The sequence below is a fragment of the Motacilla alba genome, chromosome Z (genome assembly GCF_015832195.1).
Source record: "Motacilla alba alba isolate MOTALB_02 chromosome Z, Motacilla_alba_V1.0_pri, whole genome shotgun sequence".
Classification (NCBI taxonomy): domain Eukaryota; kingdom Metazoa; phylum Chordata; class Aves; order Passeriformes; family Motacillidae; genus Motacilla; species Motacilla alba.
Genome location: NC_052046.1, coordinates 67,015,588 through 67,037,135, shown reverse-complemented (window position 1 = coordinate 67,037,135; position 21,548 = coordinate 67,015,588). Strand labels below are relative to the sequence as shown.

General features: G+C 35.7%; 1 protein-coding gene across 2 annotated transcripts in view; it reads right to left on the bottom strand.

Moving 5' to 3' along the window:
- MAN2A1 (mannosidase alpha class 2A member 1) overlaps positions 1-21,548 on the bottom strand; it is a 106,025-nt gene that overhangs the window by 72,752 nt on the left and 11,725 nt on the right. For both annotated transcript variants that reach the window (XM_038123341.1, XM_038123342.1), the window contains exons 2-7: positions 20,617-20,877; positions 13,063-13,207; positions 4,844-5,015; positions 2,921-3,048; positions 1,311-1,484; positions 200-386 (exon numbers count right to left, since the gene is read on the bottom strand). In XM_038123341.1, the coding sequence (XP_037979269.1) occupies positions 200-386; positions 1,311-1,484; positions 2,921-3,048; positions 4,844-5,015; positions 13,063-13,207; positions 20,617-20,877 (1,067 nt within the window). The remainder of the gene's footprint in view (positions 1-199; positions 387-1,310; positions 1,485-2,920; positions 3,049-4,843; positions 5,016-13,062; positions 13,208-20,616; positions 20,878-21,548) is intronic.

Genomic DNA, 21,548 nt, shown 5'->3' with positions numbered 1-21,548 from the left:
CATGAGTTTTCTCATTTTACTCTTCTGATTCTCTTCCCCGCTCCACCAGGGCAGCAGTGAGCTTAGAGGAGCTGAGCTCCTCACTGGGGTTGAATGACAGCAGAGCTAAATTCACCAAGCTATGCCACAGATGTCATCTTTGGCTAGCATTGTTACATTTTTTAAGTTTATTCCCTTGAGGAGTATGTAAAAACTGTACCTGTGTTGAACATTTCCAGCATGAATGGCTTCTGGTGGGACTCTCCAAGGGCAACTTACTCTTCCTCCAGGAAGTCGTTTGAAATCAAACTGGCAGCAGATTTTTGGATCCGGACCACAAGTATGAGGAACATCATAGCTATAGAAAGGCATCATATGACAAAGAATATCTGTACTGGATCCCAAATCTGGAATTAAATAGAGTAAAATTTAAAAAAAAAACCTTTTCAGATTTGCCAAAAGTAAATCACTCTCATGTTCTCAGTCCAAGGATTGTACTAGAAAGTTACCACACCAAGACAATTTCTTATTTTGAATATCCACAGCTTGAGTCTATTTTTGTATGTACCTTATATGTATAAAGAGGGTAAAACAGAGATACAACCAAGATTGGAGTGGTCTAGTGAAGCACCAGCTGATTGGGAAAGACAGGAACAAATGTTAGGTGTGTTTTACCTAGATAAAACTTGTGATTTTCAGAATTTTAGAGGTAACAAAACACAGTAACAAAACATCTTTTAAACTTTAATGGATTAAAACAACAACTTAAAAAACAAAATATCAAAACAAAACAAAGAAAAAACCAAACAAAAAGCCAATCACCCTTCTGTCATTGCCTCATTAGCACAATATTCAAATTAGTTGAAATGTTCCTCCTCCTACACTTTATTTCCACATAGTAGGAAATAAAGGAATAGGAGGAAGAAGTAAAAATAAGTAAAAGAATTTTTCATCCCTTTTACTTTTGCAAGGAATATGAGAGAATGGAAAAAACAAAAGAAAGTAAAAGCAAAAATAAAAGTGAAAAGAAAAGATCAGAGGAACAACAGCAACTATATCAGTTTTACATTTAGTGCCTTCCCTAACTCACAAATATTCTCAATTCCCCTTCTGTTATTCAAAGAGGGAGGAAAAAAGAAAAAAAAATCTCATAAATTTAAGCTAAATGAAAGCCTTTTTTTTAAACAGAATTGCAAATTTAAAATTTTCATGTCTAGACAAATTCTGCTAAATCTTGCCTGTAAATATTTCCACAGTACTTATTCAAGTTTTCTTCATATTTTACCTGTGTAAATTATCAAAATAAATTGACATAAAGGAAGAACACATACCCCAGTTCTGTCTCCAAAAAAATTCTAGTGTCTTTTGTGTTGCAAAATGTTTTTTAATTGAATAATGAACTCTCTGTATAAGCATTTTGGAAAATCCTGCGCGCTTCAGAAGGTAGGCCATTGTTGGTGAATGCCCAAATGGATCAACTGCCCATCCAGACTTTGGTTTTACTCCTGATGACAAAAGTAAAAAGCTTTACTTTTCACTCAAACAAAATTATTCCAATTCAAATAAGAGTACTAAAGATAACATGTCCAAGATTATATACCCAGTTAAGTGTTAAACCTCCTGCAGAACCCTGGAATTAAAAAACTAGAATTAAACAGTTAAACAAACAAACAAACAAACAAACAAAATATCTTATAAGTAAGGCAAATATCTTGTAGGTAAGGCATTCTAAAAAAAAATTAAAACTTTAGAATAGTACTCATTGCTACACTGTTTCAAATTTGCATCAAACATCTTTATTTGGAATCACTACTTGATACACACCCTCTTTCACTTAAAGTAGTATACAGATATTACAATTAAAAAGAAAGTTGAAAGAAAATGAATGGATGTGGATAGATAAATGCAATAGCTTGTTGGAATTTTACTGTTATTTAAATAATGTTAACCTTTTTTGGTTTCAGAACTATTTTTTTAAATTAGTTTGTTGATCAATAGAATCCGGTTTATTAATACTCTCTTTTCACTGAACTTCATGCTAGTAAATAAAGAAGCTACATCTAACTCTTGTTAATTCATCAACAAGGTTCCTTTGGCACTTTTTACTGTCTTTCCAAAAGAACACAGTAAGGAACGCATTACCCTTTTATTAGGTCTTCCCTTCCCCCTCCAATTATGTCAAGCTGAGTTTATGGAAATTGCAATCTAAGAACAAGAGTGAAACAGCTTTCCAAAATAATTTCAGTTAATTGGGTGAAATAATGTCAATTTATTATTAAAATCACTGTACAAATATTTTCTATACAAAAGGTTTCTCTCCTCTTATGGATCTAAACAAAAGAACATCCAAAGGCACCAAAACAGTTCAGCCAATGTAACTGCAGCCATTAATTCCTCCATTCTAACATTACTATGGGATTAGGCTTTATAACTACTACTACGCCTGCTACATATTAATATTTTTTTTAAAGCCTTACAGAAGAGAATCTAATGAACACATAATGAACACAGAACAGGCAGAACAGATCCAAACACACAAAAGCAGTATCAATTTTTAAGTCATTTTAAGAATTTTGTCATAATATTCAAAAGACAGAAAAAGCAATTAAAGGCTGTTTAGACCAGACATGGGATCTAAAATTCAACATGATTTAGTGTTAGTATTTGGTTATGACAATATTATATGAATGTCTTACATTGATCAAGACAAAATGCTGTGGCAAAAAATTGTTCAAATACACTTTGTCCAGGAACTTTTATCTGCAAACATGAATAGCAAATACCAGACTTGATCCAACAGCTTCCTGTAAGTGGTCTGATTTAATGTTTCAGGAAAGCTGAGTAAAAAGAGCCTGCTTAGCACCTCAGAAATTTAACAAAGAAGTATTTTCTGACTGACTTCTTGTATTAACATAGTTAAATTTCAGATTAATGTACATACCAAGGTTCTTTTCTAGCCACTGGTGTCCTTCTATGAGCTGGTCAATTAAAGCAAAATAATGAGAAGAAGCTTCATCAGGCATGACCCATCCTCCTGTTACTATTTCAAATTGTCCATCTTTTATTAACCTGAAAAATACATAAGTCATATTCAGAATCTTCCATATTAAAACACACTCTTAAAATCATTTTCTGTATACTCAACAGGCAATCACCAGCAATGTGATTCCAAAATCTAAACTGTTCTTGCATCTTCCATCACTGGGCTATATTTCTTTAATCGAACAGGGAAAAAATGAACTGCTGAACAGGGAAGTATTTTGTGTCCTTGTGCAAAGAAAACAGTTCTACTGCATGTGCTATATTAGATTTTTTTAAAAAATCAGGAAGAAAGCAGTTTCCTGCACAGATTACTAAAATAATATAAATATACCAGAGCACTGAAGGCCAACTGAGCAAGATGCTTAGACACTGCACATTTCAAGCACTGCTTGAAATATCTCCCCACCTTCGATCTAATATTCTTTTTAGAGTTTTAGAGAGCTGATAGATCTTGGAAGTGTATTGTATTTAGAAATGCTTCAGAACATCTCACTCATCAAAATGCCTTCTTGAAACAGGTCACAGGATGACCTGGTCTCTCCATTGTCAGTGAACATAAAGATCACACTCCCAGTTCCAGGCGGTCCCCTACAGTTTCAGCACTTACACTGGTCACCAGCATGGAAGTGTTTACTTCAAACACACTTCAAGTGTTTACTTCCACAGTGAACTCATCAAAACTTAGTCCCATCACAGATGGTACCCATAAGAGTAATGAAAATCATGCAACAAAAATAATCTCAAGTGCAGCTTCTCCAAAGTCTTCTCCAGTCTCAAGTGCAGCTTAACGAATACCTGACTCATCTGAAGAGAAGACATAGCTCCCTAGTGACTGTCATTTACTGTTTACTGTGTTCCAAGAGATATTTTTACGTCAAAACACCACACAGCTGTGCTATAACTGTGCTACATTATGTGCACTCACCCACTGCACATAATTTTTTTCTAATAAGTAGCTTTTTTGCCTAGATCCCAAATTTCCATCTTTACCTAATCTGTGAGTCTGTGAAGGTGTCACAGACTTAATGCATACTGAACACATGCATCTCAAAGAGGGGCATGAGAAGGAGGCTATCACAAGGATGAGCTAAGAACTGTCAAGTACAAATATGAAAAAAAGCCAAGTAAAAATAAGAAAAAAAGTCCCAACTAGACTTTTCAAACTTTTTTTTCAAACTTTCTAATTTGAAAATTCCAAACTAGATCCATACTGCAAGTTTATCCAAGCAGCCTGCTTCCTTGTCTCAATGCCTCGGCAAACCTTTCACTTCTTTACTCCATTTTGACTTGTGATTTCAAAAATTACTTAGAAGAGCAAGAGTGTAGAGTATGTTCTACTTTACCATTAAAGCAGATGCATGTTTATAAAAACCCTTTGTACTTTAACACAAAAGAAACTCACAAATTCTTATTCAAATAAAAATCACAAAAAATCTTTTGTGTGTTATAACAAGGAAAAAAAATACCACATATAAATAACTAGTATAAAAGATGTATTTATTTTATTGCAAATTCCTTAGTGTGATTTCAAATAAAGATTATATTTGCTACTCCCTTACAATTTGAATGACATGTTCATGGTTGTACTTGGGCACTCTTAGTCAAATTTTTAGGCAACTCAGTAATTTGTCTCCACTTCCCTGAGCAGATTGCTATTTTGCAAATGGGAGAACACCAAACCAAGCCCAAAAAGTCAGAACTGAAGAAGTCAGTTGGTTTTTCTAGTAATTTCACATCACAAATGAAATCTCAAGTTTACAGTGTAGTCAAATACACAAAATCTCAAGACAAGATACACAGAAGAAAAGTTCAGCGCTCAAACCTTCTAACAGCATCTCTTTTCTGGCTATCTATTCCGTCCCACCATTTTGAAAAGTAGGAAATCTCAGACCATATAAATTTCCTCCGGTTGTCTTCTTGAAGTTTTATAACCATGTTATTTAAAATATGCTGTGTCTGATCTCTGAAGTAATCATCAAAAGTCTTCAGCCAACCTAGGAAAAAGAAAATATAAATGAAGCCTGTTTAGAGAACTGGCTTCTTAGTCTCTTTAGAGAACAGTCCCCAAAAGAACAGGCTCCTTCTCACTCCCCAGAAAAAGCTAAGTAACGACTGTTCTTAAAAAGTTTTACATGTCATGGACAGCTTGAAGTGCTAAATTTCCAAGGAGTTTCTTTTTACCAAAGATTACACATTTTATTTCCTAAATGTATAAACTTATGGAATTATTGGACTTTTCACTTTCTAGTTTTCTATGCTTTGCATAGTAGAAAATTTTATCAACAGAATACACAGACTCAAATAATTGTGCTTCAGTGAGATGCAAAGGAAAAAGAAATTTTAACAACATTTTCAGACTTTACAGTCTTACATTAAATTTTTTAACCTCTTCATAATATCTTGCATTTGAGAGTATATGCATCTTTCTTCTGTAACTGTAGCTGAAAAAATTAAGTCTGTTACTTATTACTTACTCTAAAGCGTCACATTCCTACTCCTACCAGCTTTTGTCAAGTATGTCCATTTTAAGATTTTGTGAAAGCTTCCACACTATGTGAAGACAGCACTCCAGACAAATATTACACTAGTAATTCCACTCTGATTTACCAATTAAGTTCTGCAGAGCCACTGCCTTTCTAATAGAGCCAGTCTGCTTATAGGATACAGGATTAGGCTGTTATGCAATGACATTCTATTGTTTCAAGGAAGTTACATAAGTGCAGAAACTTTTAGTAGTAAAAAAATAATTCTCAAATTTAGTTTAAAAAAACCCTTCATAATTAAATAAAGTCTGACTATTTACTCAGAAAGGATATATTATACTTTCTTTTAGGGATACAAAAAACTCAAACATTCTTCTTAGGTAGATGCAGAAATACTGCTTTTAATTTGCAAAAGAATAAATAAAACTGTAACACTCCAGAGGAAAAATTCTAGGTCATTCTTTTTTTCTTTTACAGATGTTTAGCACCTAGAGGACTCATCACCTTTGACACAAGTTTCTGTACAGACAGACAAGTGGGGTCTAATCTGCCTTAAAGGGGGAAAATGCATTTTGTCAAGGTGGTTAATGTGAGGGCTTAAAGCCTAAAATTAAAACATACTTCCTTTGGAGGAATGGAAATAGTTTAATACAAAAAAAACCCCAGTTGACAGTAAATTACTGCTATGCAATAGTTGAAATGCTGAAAAAAATGTGATGAATAATCTGAATTCGTAATCAGATTTCTTTCTGACCTCTTCCCACTTCAGTCTGGGTTGGTTTTTTAATAGATGCTTCCACTTAAAGAATGGAGATCACATAGCGAATTATTCTTTTTCAATTCTCATTTACTTTTCAACAAATCAAGGGAATATTTTACTGATAATTACATTAAAAATATCCACATGTATTAGACTACCAGTTTATAGCTTTATATTAGAAATTTCTTCTGCAAGAGACAGTATCATCCTAGCACACAACTAAAGGAGGATAAATTAAAACCATCCTATGATTTTCCTGTACAGAAAAATATCATCATAATAAACTATTTTAAAATATTTTTATATTGCAGCAATAAAAGCAAATTTACATTACTTTTCTGAAACATTCTTTAAAACATTAATACACCAGCCTAACTGAAACACTGATTTAAATGTCAAAGTAGCTGACAAAAGAATACATTATGATGTAGGAAGAACAGTGTTATAATGAAATGTTTTGTTTTATCATACTCAGTTTATTAAGCTAAGGAAGATTGTAACATGGTTAACACATTGAACTGAATACACTCCAGAGAGTCTGAGGAAATTTTTACAGGTATTCATAGATTTAGCTGAAAGCCAACAGAAAGCCCTCTGAAATGTAATTACCATACATCTAGTTATTTATTAATTGAACAGAACAGTCTGCACTGAAAAAGGCCTAAAATTATCATCTAGTCCAACAGCCTGACCACTTCTGGGTTGACCAAAAAACAAAAGCTAATAAGAGTGTTATCCAACTGCCTCTGAAACAACATCCCCACGAAACTGCAGAGAGCAGTGAGCTCACCCCTCAGCCTCCTTTTCTCCAGAAAGGACAAACCCAGTCTCCTCAGCTGCTCCTCACAAGACAGCCCTTCCAGCCCTTCCACCAGCTCCACTGCCCTCCTCTGGGTGCACCCCAGTGCCTTCACATCCTTCCTAAAGTATGCTGCTCTAAACCCCATGACTTACAGAGACTCTTCAATTTTGTATGGAGACATACAATAAAAATTAAAATATAAACAAAATCAAAAGCTAAATAAAAGAATGGATAAATAAATGTACAGTTGCTAGCTAGAGTATTATTTCACACCTCAGTGCCTAATACAACATAAGAATCTTCAACTCAAGTTCATTTTGTGCTTATCCACAAACTAAGAATTTGTTACTTGGCTGAAAGAAAAGGAAACTTTCAATACAAAGACAGTTTCCATACATGGAAAAATTGCCATAGTTTAAAGCTGCAATTACCAAGACTAAATATGCTGTTAACAGCTAAATTACGCTTTGTGGTTTAAATGTACATAAAGCCCTTTGTCAACATCAAAATCACAAAATCACAGAATCACTGAGGTTGTAAAAGACATCTGAAATTATCAAGTCCAACCTCTGACTAACCATCACCTTGTAAATCATACCACGACACTGAGTACCACATGAAGTTTTTCCTTTAAAACCTCCAGGGATGGTGACTCCACCATTCCAATGTTTAACAACCCTGTAAACAACAGAAAAAGTAGTACTGTCTTTCATATTATTATGCTAGGCTTGACTTATACACATTGAGGACTTTGCCAGCTACTTTCATTTTCTGCCAGCCTATGTGATAACAACAGAGGGTACACACTGCTGAGCTGCTTGCCTTTTGATTCTCTCTCTGACGCTTGTCCTCAAAAGTGTGGAAACTTGCTGTCTCTCCCCACCTCCATGAAATTTATCATCGTTATGCAGCTGTTTGTTTAATCGAATTTTTCCCCCACTATAATGCAAATTTACTTGGCTTGACAGCAAATTCCAAGAATCATTTCTGAATATCAACACAACTCATTGCTCTGCAAAAACCCCTGAAACATTTTATTAACTGATTTGCCACTATTCCTGTCTACACTTTCAAGTTCAAATTCTTTCTTGAAGCTCTATCAGCTCCTTGCACTAGAGAAAGGCAGTCTTGTGTCTTAGCATGGTTGACATAGACATAGAGATAAAGGGAAACTTAGGACAAAATCAGAACAGAAGCTGACAAATTAGCATTACTCAAAAAAAGTAACTTTATTAAGCAAAAGCACTTAACAGTTTGATCATGACAAGGATCACAAATCCATTTCTAGCAAAAGTATTTAGATACTGCTTACATGTACCTGCAAGACTCCTGGGGTGGTTTTTAAGATTTTCATTTTTGTCTTTTGGTTTAAAATAACTCTTGAAATAAAACAAAATAGGCTTTTCAATTGCTTACTTCCACGAGTCACCCTCCAATGTTTAAGAGGAAATGTGCCTTAAAAAAAAATTTCTTGTTTCTGATGAAGTCTGTTTTAATAAGAGGCAGATCATCTCATGAATTTCTGAAATATTATGCCAGTATATACTAGACTAATGCATTTTTGATATAAGTTTGCATCTCTGATTTACTTTTCGGGAGATAATAATTAATTTCACTGAGTATAAAATTCACCCATCAGTGACACTTCCTGCAACACAAGAAACTTGAGTAATTTATTTATTTTATGTCAGTTTTAAATAAAACAAACAAATTTCAGCTAGCACTACACAGCTTTCCAGAAAATAAAAGCATTCTATTTACAAATATATTAGTGGAACGTCAGTTCTTGGTCTTTAAAATGTACACCCAAGTTAGTAAAAATATCAGGGTTTTTTTTTCCTCGTTTTTTACATTTATGCTTGATTCTCAACTAACTAGTTCCTGTGAGAAGACGCAGTTAAGTGACTGTTTTGATAGCTGAGGAAGTAAAAAAAAAGTGTCATAAACTGTGAGGATATCCTTGTTCTTAATTACATCCAAGCTCCACAAAATGCAACAGTAAAAGGTTTTCATAAAACAAAAACAAAAAAGCCAAAACATAAACAAAAAACCAAACAAACAAAAAACACATTTAAAAAAGGACATGTAGCCATGACTTCTTACCTCTTAGAGAACAGCTCTAAAGAACTTAAGCATGGTGTGCATGTGTGTTTGATCAATCATACTCAGGCAATAACAATAAATATCAGAAATAAATCCAAAAGCTAAGTTTTAAATTTAATTTTAGCAAGTATGATTACACATGAAAATCATTTGGCATTAGCTGCTTTGTAGATTCAGCATTTTAAAAGTCCCTTCTTTTAAAGTAGAGAATACATATATCTTTTTTTTTTTTTTAATTTAGAAGTACTGCATCATTCTGTGATGTAAAATACAGAACTGACATACAAGTTAACATTTTATGGATGTTTCTGACAAAACACTTCAGTGCTAATTTCACCAAAAATAAAGATGAATTACTCACAGTCAAGACTGTGAAGTAAAACTTGAAAAACCCAATGGTAAGGCAATCTCAAATTAAAACTAAAAGCTGTGTAAGATTGTTTCTCATTTTTCTGTTTCACATAGTCAAATCAGAGAAACAAAGTCCCCTGAAACATCCTTGTTTCAGAGCATTAATTCTGATTCAAAAGGAATTAGATGAGCTTATTGCTCCTGCAAAATATGTACAAAAATAAAATAATTTAGGTAGGTGAAAATACACTGAAATTTAAAAAGTAAGACAGTGTATTTACTTTTCCAACAGCATACCTTAACTTGCAAAAGATCTCTGCTCCAGGCAAAACAAGAATGATTTGATTTATCAGGCTTAATTTCATGAGCATAATTAAAAACTTGAATTATTGCACATTTCAAAAAAGTAAAATCTGCCATGATCTGTGAGGTACTACCAAACTTCTTACATTTTAAGTCTTATGCAAGATCTATTTTTGCTTTTGTACATCCAAATCTGCTGCCATCATAGCTAGAATGGAAAGGAAATTTCTACTGATGAGCAGTCAAAAATGTCCTTTCTGAAACAGTCCTACTTATTTCCAAAGGAACTGCACCTCTTCTGCAAACACAGAACTACTAAAAAATAAGCCAGGAATAAAGCTCTAATTTCCCTCATTCAGCATGTCAAGAAAAACTTGTGAGCTGCCCATTTCTTGTATTTTGGTGGCCAAGACAACAGCTTAAGCAATCTCTGCTCTGGTGAAGTCACCAGAAAAACATACCCAGACCCAGTCAACAGAAAACTTACATGAAACTCCATGGTGTATTAACAGCATCAAATTTCATGGTTAAGTTTTCTTACACCTTAACACTGACTTAGGCCTATATAGATCTCCTCCTGAGAAATGGAGGCTGTCTTAAATAATAAAAGGTGATTAATGTGAGTGGTAGTAAGGCAAAATTACCAATGTCATACATAATTGATGAAGTGTTAAAAAGCAGTGTTTAGTTCTGACCTTTGTGCCCATACACTTGCATGTGGGTTGAGAAGCAAGAGAAAAATCTACTTCAGTCACTTTCAATTCCACTTAAGTGCTGCTTATACTAGGTCTGTAACCACCGCATTCAGCAGTGAGATACTGGTACACACATATTTTAGAAAGATCACAAGTCTCAATTTTTAAATAATTTAATGAGTAGACATTACCAAAATTATTACAGATCAATATATGCTAGAGGTGTCTTTCCCTCCCTCCAGTCATATCCAAAACTTGTCCTTCAAGTCCATCTGTGCTGGCTGACAATCTTGCCAGCCCTGATCTGAGCTCTCCCCTTTGCATTTCAGCTGCCTCCTCCACTTCAGGCAGCCACAAAACACCACAGCTGAAGCAGGTGAGAGCCAGCATAAGGGCTCTGGCAGCACAGTAGGTTATATGCTCACTCCTTAATCTGCTTCTGACAGAATTGCCACTTATCTGAGATAGCTATAATCTCACACAACAACCAAATTTCTCCCCATGGTTTAAGATTAAGACACGCTGCTGAGGTGCTCAAATCTTCATTAACTGCCAGCAACTACAGCAATTGTGCCACCACTGATCAAAAGTCTGAAGGAGACCCACTCTCAACCCATTTCCCAAAAGGGAAACACTTTAGCTACTGCAGAGAGAAGCACAAAGATCCCAAATTTGCAGGTCATGGTTAAATTCACACAGAAGCAGTTAACCCAGATTTAGCATCACAAAGCATTTCAGAGTACTGGCATATTCAGTCATCCTCCAGAAAAGAAGGTGGAACTTAAACTCACCACCACCTTCCCTACTGATTGTGTTTCATAGATTCACAGAGTGACTTGGATTGGAAAGGACCATGCAATTTCTAGCCACACACCATAGGCAGGGATGACAACTAGACAACAACAATTAATTTAGAAGTACTGCATCATTCTGTGATGCATTCTGTGATTCTAGACAACAGGGATGACAACTAGATAACAACTAGACAAAGTTGTTTCAAGGCCCTTTGCCTCTGAGCTACACATTCTCACTAGCATAACTGGTTATGTGAGAAGTTAAAGAGGAAGTAGCTTCAGATGAGCTAATACAGTTATACCTTTACCAACCCCATTTCTTGGTAAATATCTTGCACATACATTGAAATCACTAGAACCTGCAGAAAAAGTCCCCCATGACTTGAATAGACACTGGTGAGGTTATCAGCAAATCTCTTCACAGCTTACCTCAGGACATTTCCCTGCAGCTCCTAAACCTCATGTGCCTGAGAAGTTACCTCAGCCTGCACTGTGCACAGAGGGTGTTTATTCAATTCAGGAAAACACATTCCTGGAGGGCAGATGTGACACCAGGCCACTGACTTCTAGTGGACCACCAGCAGTCCTGTACCAGTTAGGATATGATCCCAACAGCTTCAGCAGAAAAAAGGGAGACAGATAAACTCCCCACCTCACTCCAGTAAGCCCAAGAGAATGAGAAGTTTTGTATATTGCTTTAGGATTGCTTTGATTCATTATGTGCCAGAGCTGCTTCTTTCAAGGGAAGTCTTTAGGAGAACTACAACCAGAGAGGAAATAAACGGACACAGGTTCAAAGATAGTTCAATAAATAGGCAGATCTAAGTCTATAGTGTGATTATTTGCTCTGAATACTTTTACCTTATCCATACTGCATTCATTTACCTGTCATAACTGGACAGTAATATAGAAATTCCACATTCCAGCATTCATTTTCTTTGAAAATGCTATATATGTGCAAATAAAAGCCATTTATGTTTATACCTTCACTCAGATCCACAGTACTTCATACAACAAATTAAATTTTAGAGAGATATACACTAGTAAAATTTAATATCTTTAAAATTGTGGCTTTCTATGACAGCAACCAATGCTACCAGCCTCTCATGGTCAGTGTACATGTATTGGGACCACAGTGTAGTGGTATAATTCACTTCTTGGTATATTTTACCAAGAAGTCCTTCCAAATAAAGGAACACTTCTCCATTTTGTTTATTACACTGTAAACCCACTTGGGTGTAAATGAAATTATGTAGGTTCACCTAGATTTCTGTTTAAATCTAGACTTTTCATTATCCCACTATAGGTTGGGGGTGTGCACAAAAAAAAAGTGAAGAAAGGGTCAAAAACTTCAGATTTGCCATTGTCACATCTTCTAAAAGCACATTTTTTTAGTACAGGCTGAGGATTAAATATCTATAGCAGTCCAAAAAGTCAAAATAAGAATTGATGGCATTTAATGTAGCAATGTATAAACTGAATGTGTTACCAGAAATTCATCACTTTTCAATTTCAACACTGAAGTTCTGCTCCAGTTGATAAATTCAGTAGACAAACAACTTGTATCATAACAACTGTCATAAGAAGTCAATGGCACTTAAATCATACAATTGTTTCATGGCCTTGCTAGACTTAACTCTAACATATTAACTTGTATGCTTCAAAAAAACCCAAATCTTAACAGAAGTGGAAATGCATTTCCTAATTCAAAAGTCTCTAGATCCTCAGATCAATTAAGTTAACATATTACCTGGATCATTATGTGAGTGAGGCACAACAAAAACTTGAAGTGGTTCACTGTCCCATTCATTTTCATTGTATGTGATATCAAATCCTTGTTTCCAAACGCCACCATCTGGATTATCAAAAGGAAGAATGTCATAGACATCCAGCATCTAAAAAAGAAAAATTAAAGGAATATAAAACATGAATTCACAGAAACAGTTTTGCTATTAAAAAACAAAGCTGTTTTCACCTAAAATGGATCAGCTTGTTCATTACAGAGGGAGGGATGATGTGCCAAATGAATAGAAAAACTGACAAATGAGAGCAAGTTTCAAATCACACTAGGACACCCAAGACACAGCTGCCAGGAAGAGGAGCATTTGGCAGGCTCTGTTCTGAGAAAACTGACATTGATTAGATAAACAGTAGGATTAAGAGCCTTAAGTCACAAAAATTATGGCAGCTCACAATGGTATTGGGCAGGAGGATATGAAGAGGATTATACAGAATAACACAATACACTAGACAGGGGAATGCAGGAAACGAAGAAAATAAACTGAGCAAGAAAGAATGACAGCATGAGAAAGATAGAGGCAAACACCAAAATCACAAAAAGGAACTGAAAGAAGCTATCAACAAAAATGTTGATAACTACAGGCAATTGCTATAGGACTTTGTGCATTTCCCTGTACATTTCCTGAACTTCTTGTACATTTCCTGTTCCCCAGTACACTAACTGTACACGGAAGGACGTATTTCACTTGTCAACGCAAATAAAAAGGTTACAGATGAATAAAGAAACTCTAGAATTACTGTAACAAGTTCCTATGAAACTTAGGGAACACCATATAGCTTCAAAGAGAGTCTACAGTATGAGATTCAAGAAATATTTTTTGTAAGGCTCTGGTTTGCTTTTAAGAAAAAAAACACAACATACAAACACAACAACTGACATCAGACATGCAATTCCTGACATTCTAGTTTAATAACTAAACTTTAATCAGTTCCAAACCCATGTTAGAATATAATTGTACATCTGACAAACTTTCTACAAAAACCAATTCATCTACACATAAAAGGACTCCTACACCAGTCATTCACTACTTCAACACCACAAGACTTAAACTTTCCCAGTGGTAAGGTGCTTTCTGTCCTGCTAGGAAAACTTAAAAAAACTACAGATATCTGAAACAAATATCTGACTAAAGAAATTAAGGCCTTGCAATAGTTGACTGTGGCCTCCACCCAGCTGATCTCTCATTTTTCCTCATCAACAGAACATGAGGAGAAATAGAAAATATTATGGGTGAAGATAAAAACAGTGAGGTCACTTACCAATTTTCATTACAGGAAAAACAGACCTGACTTTGGGAACACTAAATTAATCTGTTGCCAATTAAAATGGAGTTGGATAGTGAGAGATAAGCCCATAATATTTCTACTGTCATTCTCTCCTTCTCACATGTTTTGCCTGCGCCAGCATGAGAGCCACAAGCCACGGCACGTCAGGAACTCCTCCAGTGTGGATCCCCCACAGGATCCAGTTCCTCCTGAAAATATCCACCTACTCTGGCAAGAGGTCCTGCACAGGTTTCAGGGAAACTCTTTCCCACTATGGTCTTCCCAACCTGCTCCAGTGACTAGAATGCCTACTTTGCTTCCTTCATCAAGGACCATGGTGCTCACAGGATGGTTTCTACCCTATTTTTAGCCTTTAGACTGTCAGGCAGCATTTTACCTTTCTTAAAACCCATTCTGCCAGAGGTACTGACATGCTTTGCTGATGAAGGCTGTACCCTGTGGTAGGTCTGAAGCTGTGTCTGGCACAGGGCAGGACTGGCCTCTCCTCACAGATACTGGAGACACTCACTGCCAACACCTAGACATCTGCACCCAGAGCATTCCACTCTCGCCTCTGTGAAAGACTTACCTTAAGCACAATCAATAAAATATATATTCATCACATATTCTTCACAAACTTCATTTACATTTACAAAAAATACCCAACATTTCCCATACTAAAATCAAAGTGACATAAAAATCCTGAGAAAAATAATTTTTTACACACACCCACACACAAGGTAAATCTCCACTCCTTGCCCTTTCACCTCATAAGAACAACAAAAGAATCCCCACAGTTATTTCACTCCGGCAATGTTCAGTCCAAGTTTTGGCCATACCACTCCCTATCTCTTAATCCTCAAGACACAGGTTCTGGTGCTTAAAGGTAGAGCAGTGGGTTGACCTTGGATGGATTGGAATCTGACAGCCAGAAAAGGTCAATCCACCACAGGCCTTTAGCTTAAGGTATAAAGGAAACTAAGTAATGTAAAAAGGGAATACAACTCAGTAATCCTAAATCTAGCAGAGCCTCAGCTGGGCCGGCAATGTGCACCAGATACCTAAAACCTGTGAGGGATTCCATGTACACCAGGCATCTATGGCCTGTGTGAGATGATCTTGTCACATCACTGATCCCCCAGGATTGCTTCAATCTTCAGACAATACTGACTAGTGGAAAACACAGGTGCAATACTTGAAGATCTGTTCATTCTGTACTGTCAGCCTGAAGGCCCCAAATAAGGTTTACACTGAAGTTGGCTAGCCTAATAGCATATATTTTAAATACCTATTAGGCTAATTTATATATTAGATAAATAATAAATAATACATACTTTATATAATATATAAGATAGATGATATTTTATTATTTCATATTTTCTAAATATGGTATTTTCCAAAACCTGAGTTTGAAGAACTGTATTTTTTCTCTGCAATATAATGTTCTGAAGAAAATATAAGTGCATACTTTGTAAATTTGCCAGTTAACAATGAATGGCCTTAATACTGATAAACATTTAGTACATTCCTACTATGAAAATATTATTTAATTAAAAAGTAGGCATTCATTGAATTCCACACATTCCTATGAGTTTTTCTTATGGATGTAGTCTGAATTTAACAAGCAACTTTCTGCACTTTTCAATATACTAATTTTTATAGTCATAACATTCATAGTTTTTTTCCCTGGCATCTACCACTTTACAGCTATTTCAAACCAAGCTGATATGACTATGAGCTCAAGAGACAGAAACTGCAGTTCAGGAAATAAGTCTTGGAGTCTCTGACCCATTATCTAGAGATGTTTGCTGCCTTGCAAAGGCCTAAATCCTGGGTATTGTAGAGGAACTGCTGAAGCTTGTCCAACTCAATGGCTTCTATCCCTCGTTGTACTTCCATGTGGGTATCAGCGATACTGCCAGAGGCAACACAGACTGCCTGACAACTGACTGCAGAATTCTGTAGGTAATCAAGATCACAGGTGGTGTCCTCCTCTACCTACCAGTAAGGGCAATAGGACTGTGTGAGGAGGACACTGCTAGTATAGAGAAATAATTGGCCTCAGAGTTGGTGTTTGGGGTTCTCTGACCCTGTTTTCAGATGTGTGTCTTCTTGGGAGAGATGAGATCCAGCTAAGGGCAGCAGAGGTACCTTTGCCAGGAAGACAGCTGAACTATTAAGGAGCTTCTGGCTAAGAATAAAAGGAGACTGAGAGAATCAACAGCAGCCCTAGTGAGGGAGTAGTTGCCAGGAATGATGTCACATGGAAGGATTTTCAAAAAAGTACAATATAAGAAATCAATAAACTTGGATCACCTCCAACATTTGTAGATAAGCAAGGAAGTACCTACAAGGCACAATCACACAGAAGTCCCAAAAGTCCTTCCTGGGAAATCAGCATGCTGGGGTGCCTCTCTAAAGGCATCCTGGCCTGTATCAGAGACAATGTGGCCAGCACAATCAGGGAGGTGACTGTCTCTTCTTGAAACAGGGCTAGCTCAGGGAATACCTAAACCAATCAGACATAGCTAAGTCCATGGGTCCTGGTGGGATGCACCCATGAGTGCTGGCTTGTCACTGCAAGGCCACACTTAAAAGGCTTTGAAGGATTGTGGTGATTAGGAGAAGTGCCCAAAGACTCGAGGAAAGCAACGTCACTCCTGTCTTCAAAAATGGCAAGAAGGAGAACCCAGGAAACCAAAGACTGAGAGTACAGAGAAGGTGGAGCTAGTCTCTTTTCAGTGGTGCCCAGAGACAGGATCAGAGGTGATGGGTATACACTGAAGGTTCCTCCTGAATATCAGGAAAAACTTTTTCCCTGTGAGGGTGACCAGGCTGTGCAATCACCATCCTTGGAGATACTGAAAAGTCACCTGGACATGATCCATGACACCTAACCCTTGGTAGCCCTGCTTGAGCAGGTGGTTGGACCAGATGACACCCAGTGCTCCCTGGCAACCACAACCATTCAGATTCAAAGGTTAACTAAAAGCAGTTTTAAAAAAAAGACAAGAAAAAAAATCTAAAACTTCCACTGAAATCAACTAAAGCCAACTAAAGGCTGAAATCCCCACACTTACGAAAAGAAATCTAAAAGACTGAAGTTAAACCTTTTTTCTTTCATACAACACCATCCTCAGTTAGAATTGTGCAAAGGACTAATTACAAATTGCATCATCACTCAAACAAGTTACATGATTGCAAGTGAAGAATAAATTCCAAGCCAGTCAGCAAAAGGCAAAAGACATTAAAGAAAATATTTCACTGAGATATTTTAGATTCACATCTAAGTATAAGATACTGATATAGGAATAAAGGACTTTTTATAAACAGCAGACAGATAGAAATGCAAAAAGGATGCTGTCTGTCTTCATTGTGGCTGCTTCAGAAGACAGCCATGTTGCTACAAGTTTTTTAGTAAAACATTAAGGTCATCAGTTGTCTCTTTTCTATATGGGCTTATTCTTTCTCTATACTGTAGGACACAAACTGCTGAAATTATATAAATCTCATGAAAACATCATAACATCTTAACAGTGAATACTAAACTACTGCTCAGAAGAAATAAAAGCTTATATTGTGCCTCTTCAAACCACCTTTTCAAAGAGTGATTCATGTCTCATTTTCAAAAAGAGAAACATTACTAAGCCTGATCTTAGATGCTTCAGTAGTTGAAATGGACAAGAGGAGGAGACACCTCACTGTATTATTTAAAAGATCTTCCAGCTCAGCACGACAGCTATTGAGAATGCCATCTTCTCTAAGCACAAATACCAGATACTTCTTGAACTACTAAACTGAAAAAGCATCAGGTCATATGCATATTTAATCCAGTCATCTTCATTTTTGTGGGTTTATTACCTGTTTCCATTACTCATCTTTTGGGTAAAAAGTAAACATTAGTCTTTTACCTGAATTAAATTATAGCATTCTCAAGTCACCATTATTTTCAGGTTACAGTTATCTACAAATTTACAAACAGCTCAAGCAGCAAGTAAACAATTTCTTGATTTATAATTCCTCTATGAAAAAAAAAACATCCTTCAGCTGTCCCATATGAGAATTCTTTGGTCTCATGTTGTTAGCAACTTGGTTTTTCTGTTTTATGAAATCACATGCCTTTGAGTAGCAAATCTAGCAATATTTCTCACTGTATCATCACAAGGTTTTTTAATTCATATTTGAATACCTTCTTACAATGGTTTCTCCATTATGGGAGACGATAATCAGCTTCCATGATTTATTCAGTGAAGACTCTTTTGCCTTCATTCTGTAAAGTTATTTTTTTATCCAAACACTTAATCTCACCTACATTAGCTCTTACTACTTTCTAGTCTCTCATACACCCACCTGAGAGACAAACATGGGAGAAGTAATGTAAAAATCTGTGGGTTTAAGTTAATGCTTACAAAACAGCAGCAATTAACACATATTTCTTTCAAAAAGTGCTCAAAATAATTATTGAAAATGCCTCAAATAAATTAACTCAGCATGCAGAATACATCAGGGTTGGTAAAGTATTAAATAGTAAACAGGTTTTATTTAGATCAGTGATTTAGATCAGCTTGTTAACACGGTGCTAGAGGAATGCTGCTGAAGTCAAGGTCCTAGATTCCATAACTGAACTGCAGTTCAGACCCACAGGATGAGAAACTAACTAAGTACAGAAGCACTACTAAAGTGACTTAATGATGGCAGTGAATAACCTGCTGAGCAGAGGGTGCAGTGCAATGACACAGAGAACATTAAGGCCTTCCTCCCTGCACAAGGAAGAAAGCGTGAGTAGGGGAACAGTATGTTTGCTTCTTATGTACATGCAAATGTACATAAAAATAAAGAAAATTATCCAAAAGCAGTATAGCTACTACAGACTCGCATTTGGTAAGTAGTAGGTAGTTGGGTGATAGCAGGTGTATGTTCTTGTATTCTGCATGTGTGAAGCAAGAAACAAAGAGCAGTTTTAGAAAACACATTTTATCTTCCATTCATAAGATGTTAACATGCCCAAGAATTTAAGACAATATATTTTATTTCAAAATTCATTTACTAGAACTTATTTTTAATGCACATAACAAAGTACATCATGTAACATAGTAACAGATTGTACGATGAATAATCTGTTAATAATCCACTAACTTGAAAGCCTGTGACCACAGCTCCAGATGTTTCACTTCCCTGCACAGAAGTCTTAATGCATATCAGACACAAAAAAAGGTGTTCAGATATTGCCTTTAAAAAGTCTTCTTTCTCTAATAAAGACATTAAGGTAGTGCCTATCCCTGAAAAGTTTAAAAGTATTAACCATGATACATCAGAGGTTTCAATTGTTCTAATACGTGTATTTATTTGTCTGAAGTCCACTGTCTTTCTCCTGCAATAGAAATACTTCAAATTCTAAAATGAGAAAGCTGGACTTCAAAATTTAATCTTTGCTTTAGAGTACTATGAATATTTATAGTACTCCCACAAGACTCACAAAAACAGTACAGATCACAAACTTCACAGAGTATTCTCAGTGCTCCTGAATCACTCCATTAAAAATGAATATATAAGAGTCCATGAACTCAAAAGCATCACCAGAAAGCAAAATAAATTCAACTTGAAGTGTTTGACTTTAAAAACTTCAACCTCCACAGTTTATGCCAAGCAGTCAAGATGGTATATGTACCCTCCTTTCTGATCAAAGTGCCTATACAAACTGAAGACACACAGGAATGATGAAATACAGAAATGACATTCCAAAGGGAACACAGGACCCAAGATTTTTTTTTTTAAATTACTAATTCTTGAACATTCTTTACCTATCCATCAAGTTTCACATACATCCCTAAAACTAAAATCTATTTAAAACATGCCTATCCACTATTTCCAGCTTATGCTTCATCAGTTTTAGAAGAGTTTGGGGAAACTCAAAGAAACTCTCAAGTAAATTGTTTCCATAGAACTGGTGGGACAATAATCACCATGGAGGATTTTTTTTTTTTTTTACAAAAAACTTCTAAGCTTTCTCTTTTACACTTTTTATGTTGGCTCTTCATAATCATTACTCAATTTCCAGAGAACTTCTAAAAAAGATATAAAGGAACAATTTCATAACATCTGTTAAACACATCAGTCACTTCAACAATTCTATTATCATGTCTTAGCACCAAGATTTTAGCAGCAACTTGACATTTTCAGATTTAAACATATAGTGACAACTAAAACTCCAGCAGAATCAGAAAGGCATACTGCTTACCTGTACACCTGAACTGTGACTTCCACTTTTTGAAGCAAACAAGCAGTCCTCAGAATCAACTGCAAGCAAAACTGAAGCAGAAGGAAACAGCTCAGAAACAGATCCTTGACCGAAGTTTACAGCCTCTGAATTTTTTTGTCCATCCTTTACTGATTCACTCAGATTGATCACAGAATCACGTATGTTTGAAATAATCTCATTATTTTCTGCCAACAGGCGTTCTAAATGATCTATTTTCTCTTGCAATATTGAAAGCTGGCCCTGGGGGAGAGGAAAAAAAAGTTGAATTATTTCTCAGAAAAATTCTTGACAGACCCAAAAAAACCCCAACAACAGCAACAACAAAAAAAATCACAGTAATGTGTGATCACACAGAAAATTCAAATATATCTTTATTTTATATTTTACATAAAGGCAAACTAATAAGGAATTGATGCAACACACAGAACTTTCTCTTTTCAGCCCAAGAGAAAATAGCAAAAGATACATTTTTCCTCTGTGAACTTGAATTCACTGCACAAGATTTAATCAGTGATACAAAGATACTCTTTAAAGTCTCACAGTGTCAAGTAGCAATTATATCTAATTCAACTTTTTTCCTATCTTTCATTTCCAAAAATCTGATCTTTTCATTTATCAGAACATCAAACAGAAAGTGATTTTTTTTTACAAGTCAGTCACATTGTGACAGGATTACAAGAATAGTGTAAACAATTCAGTTTTTTTCCCATACATGTAAAACATAAATACGACTTTTCTGATTTTCAGTGAAAGTTGGAGAGAAATTAACAAAATAACTTCATGGGCTTAAGAGATCCCTTAACAGCCTGATCACAGGAATAATCTGTATAATTGGACCATTACAATCATCAAGAAAATCCTGTAAAAGAGAGATCAAGCTAATGGCATTTTCAGTCAGAAGGTCATCTCCA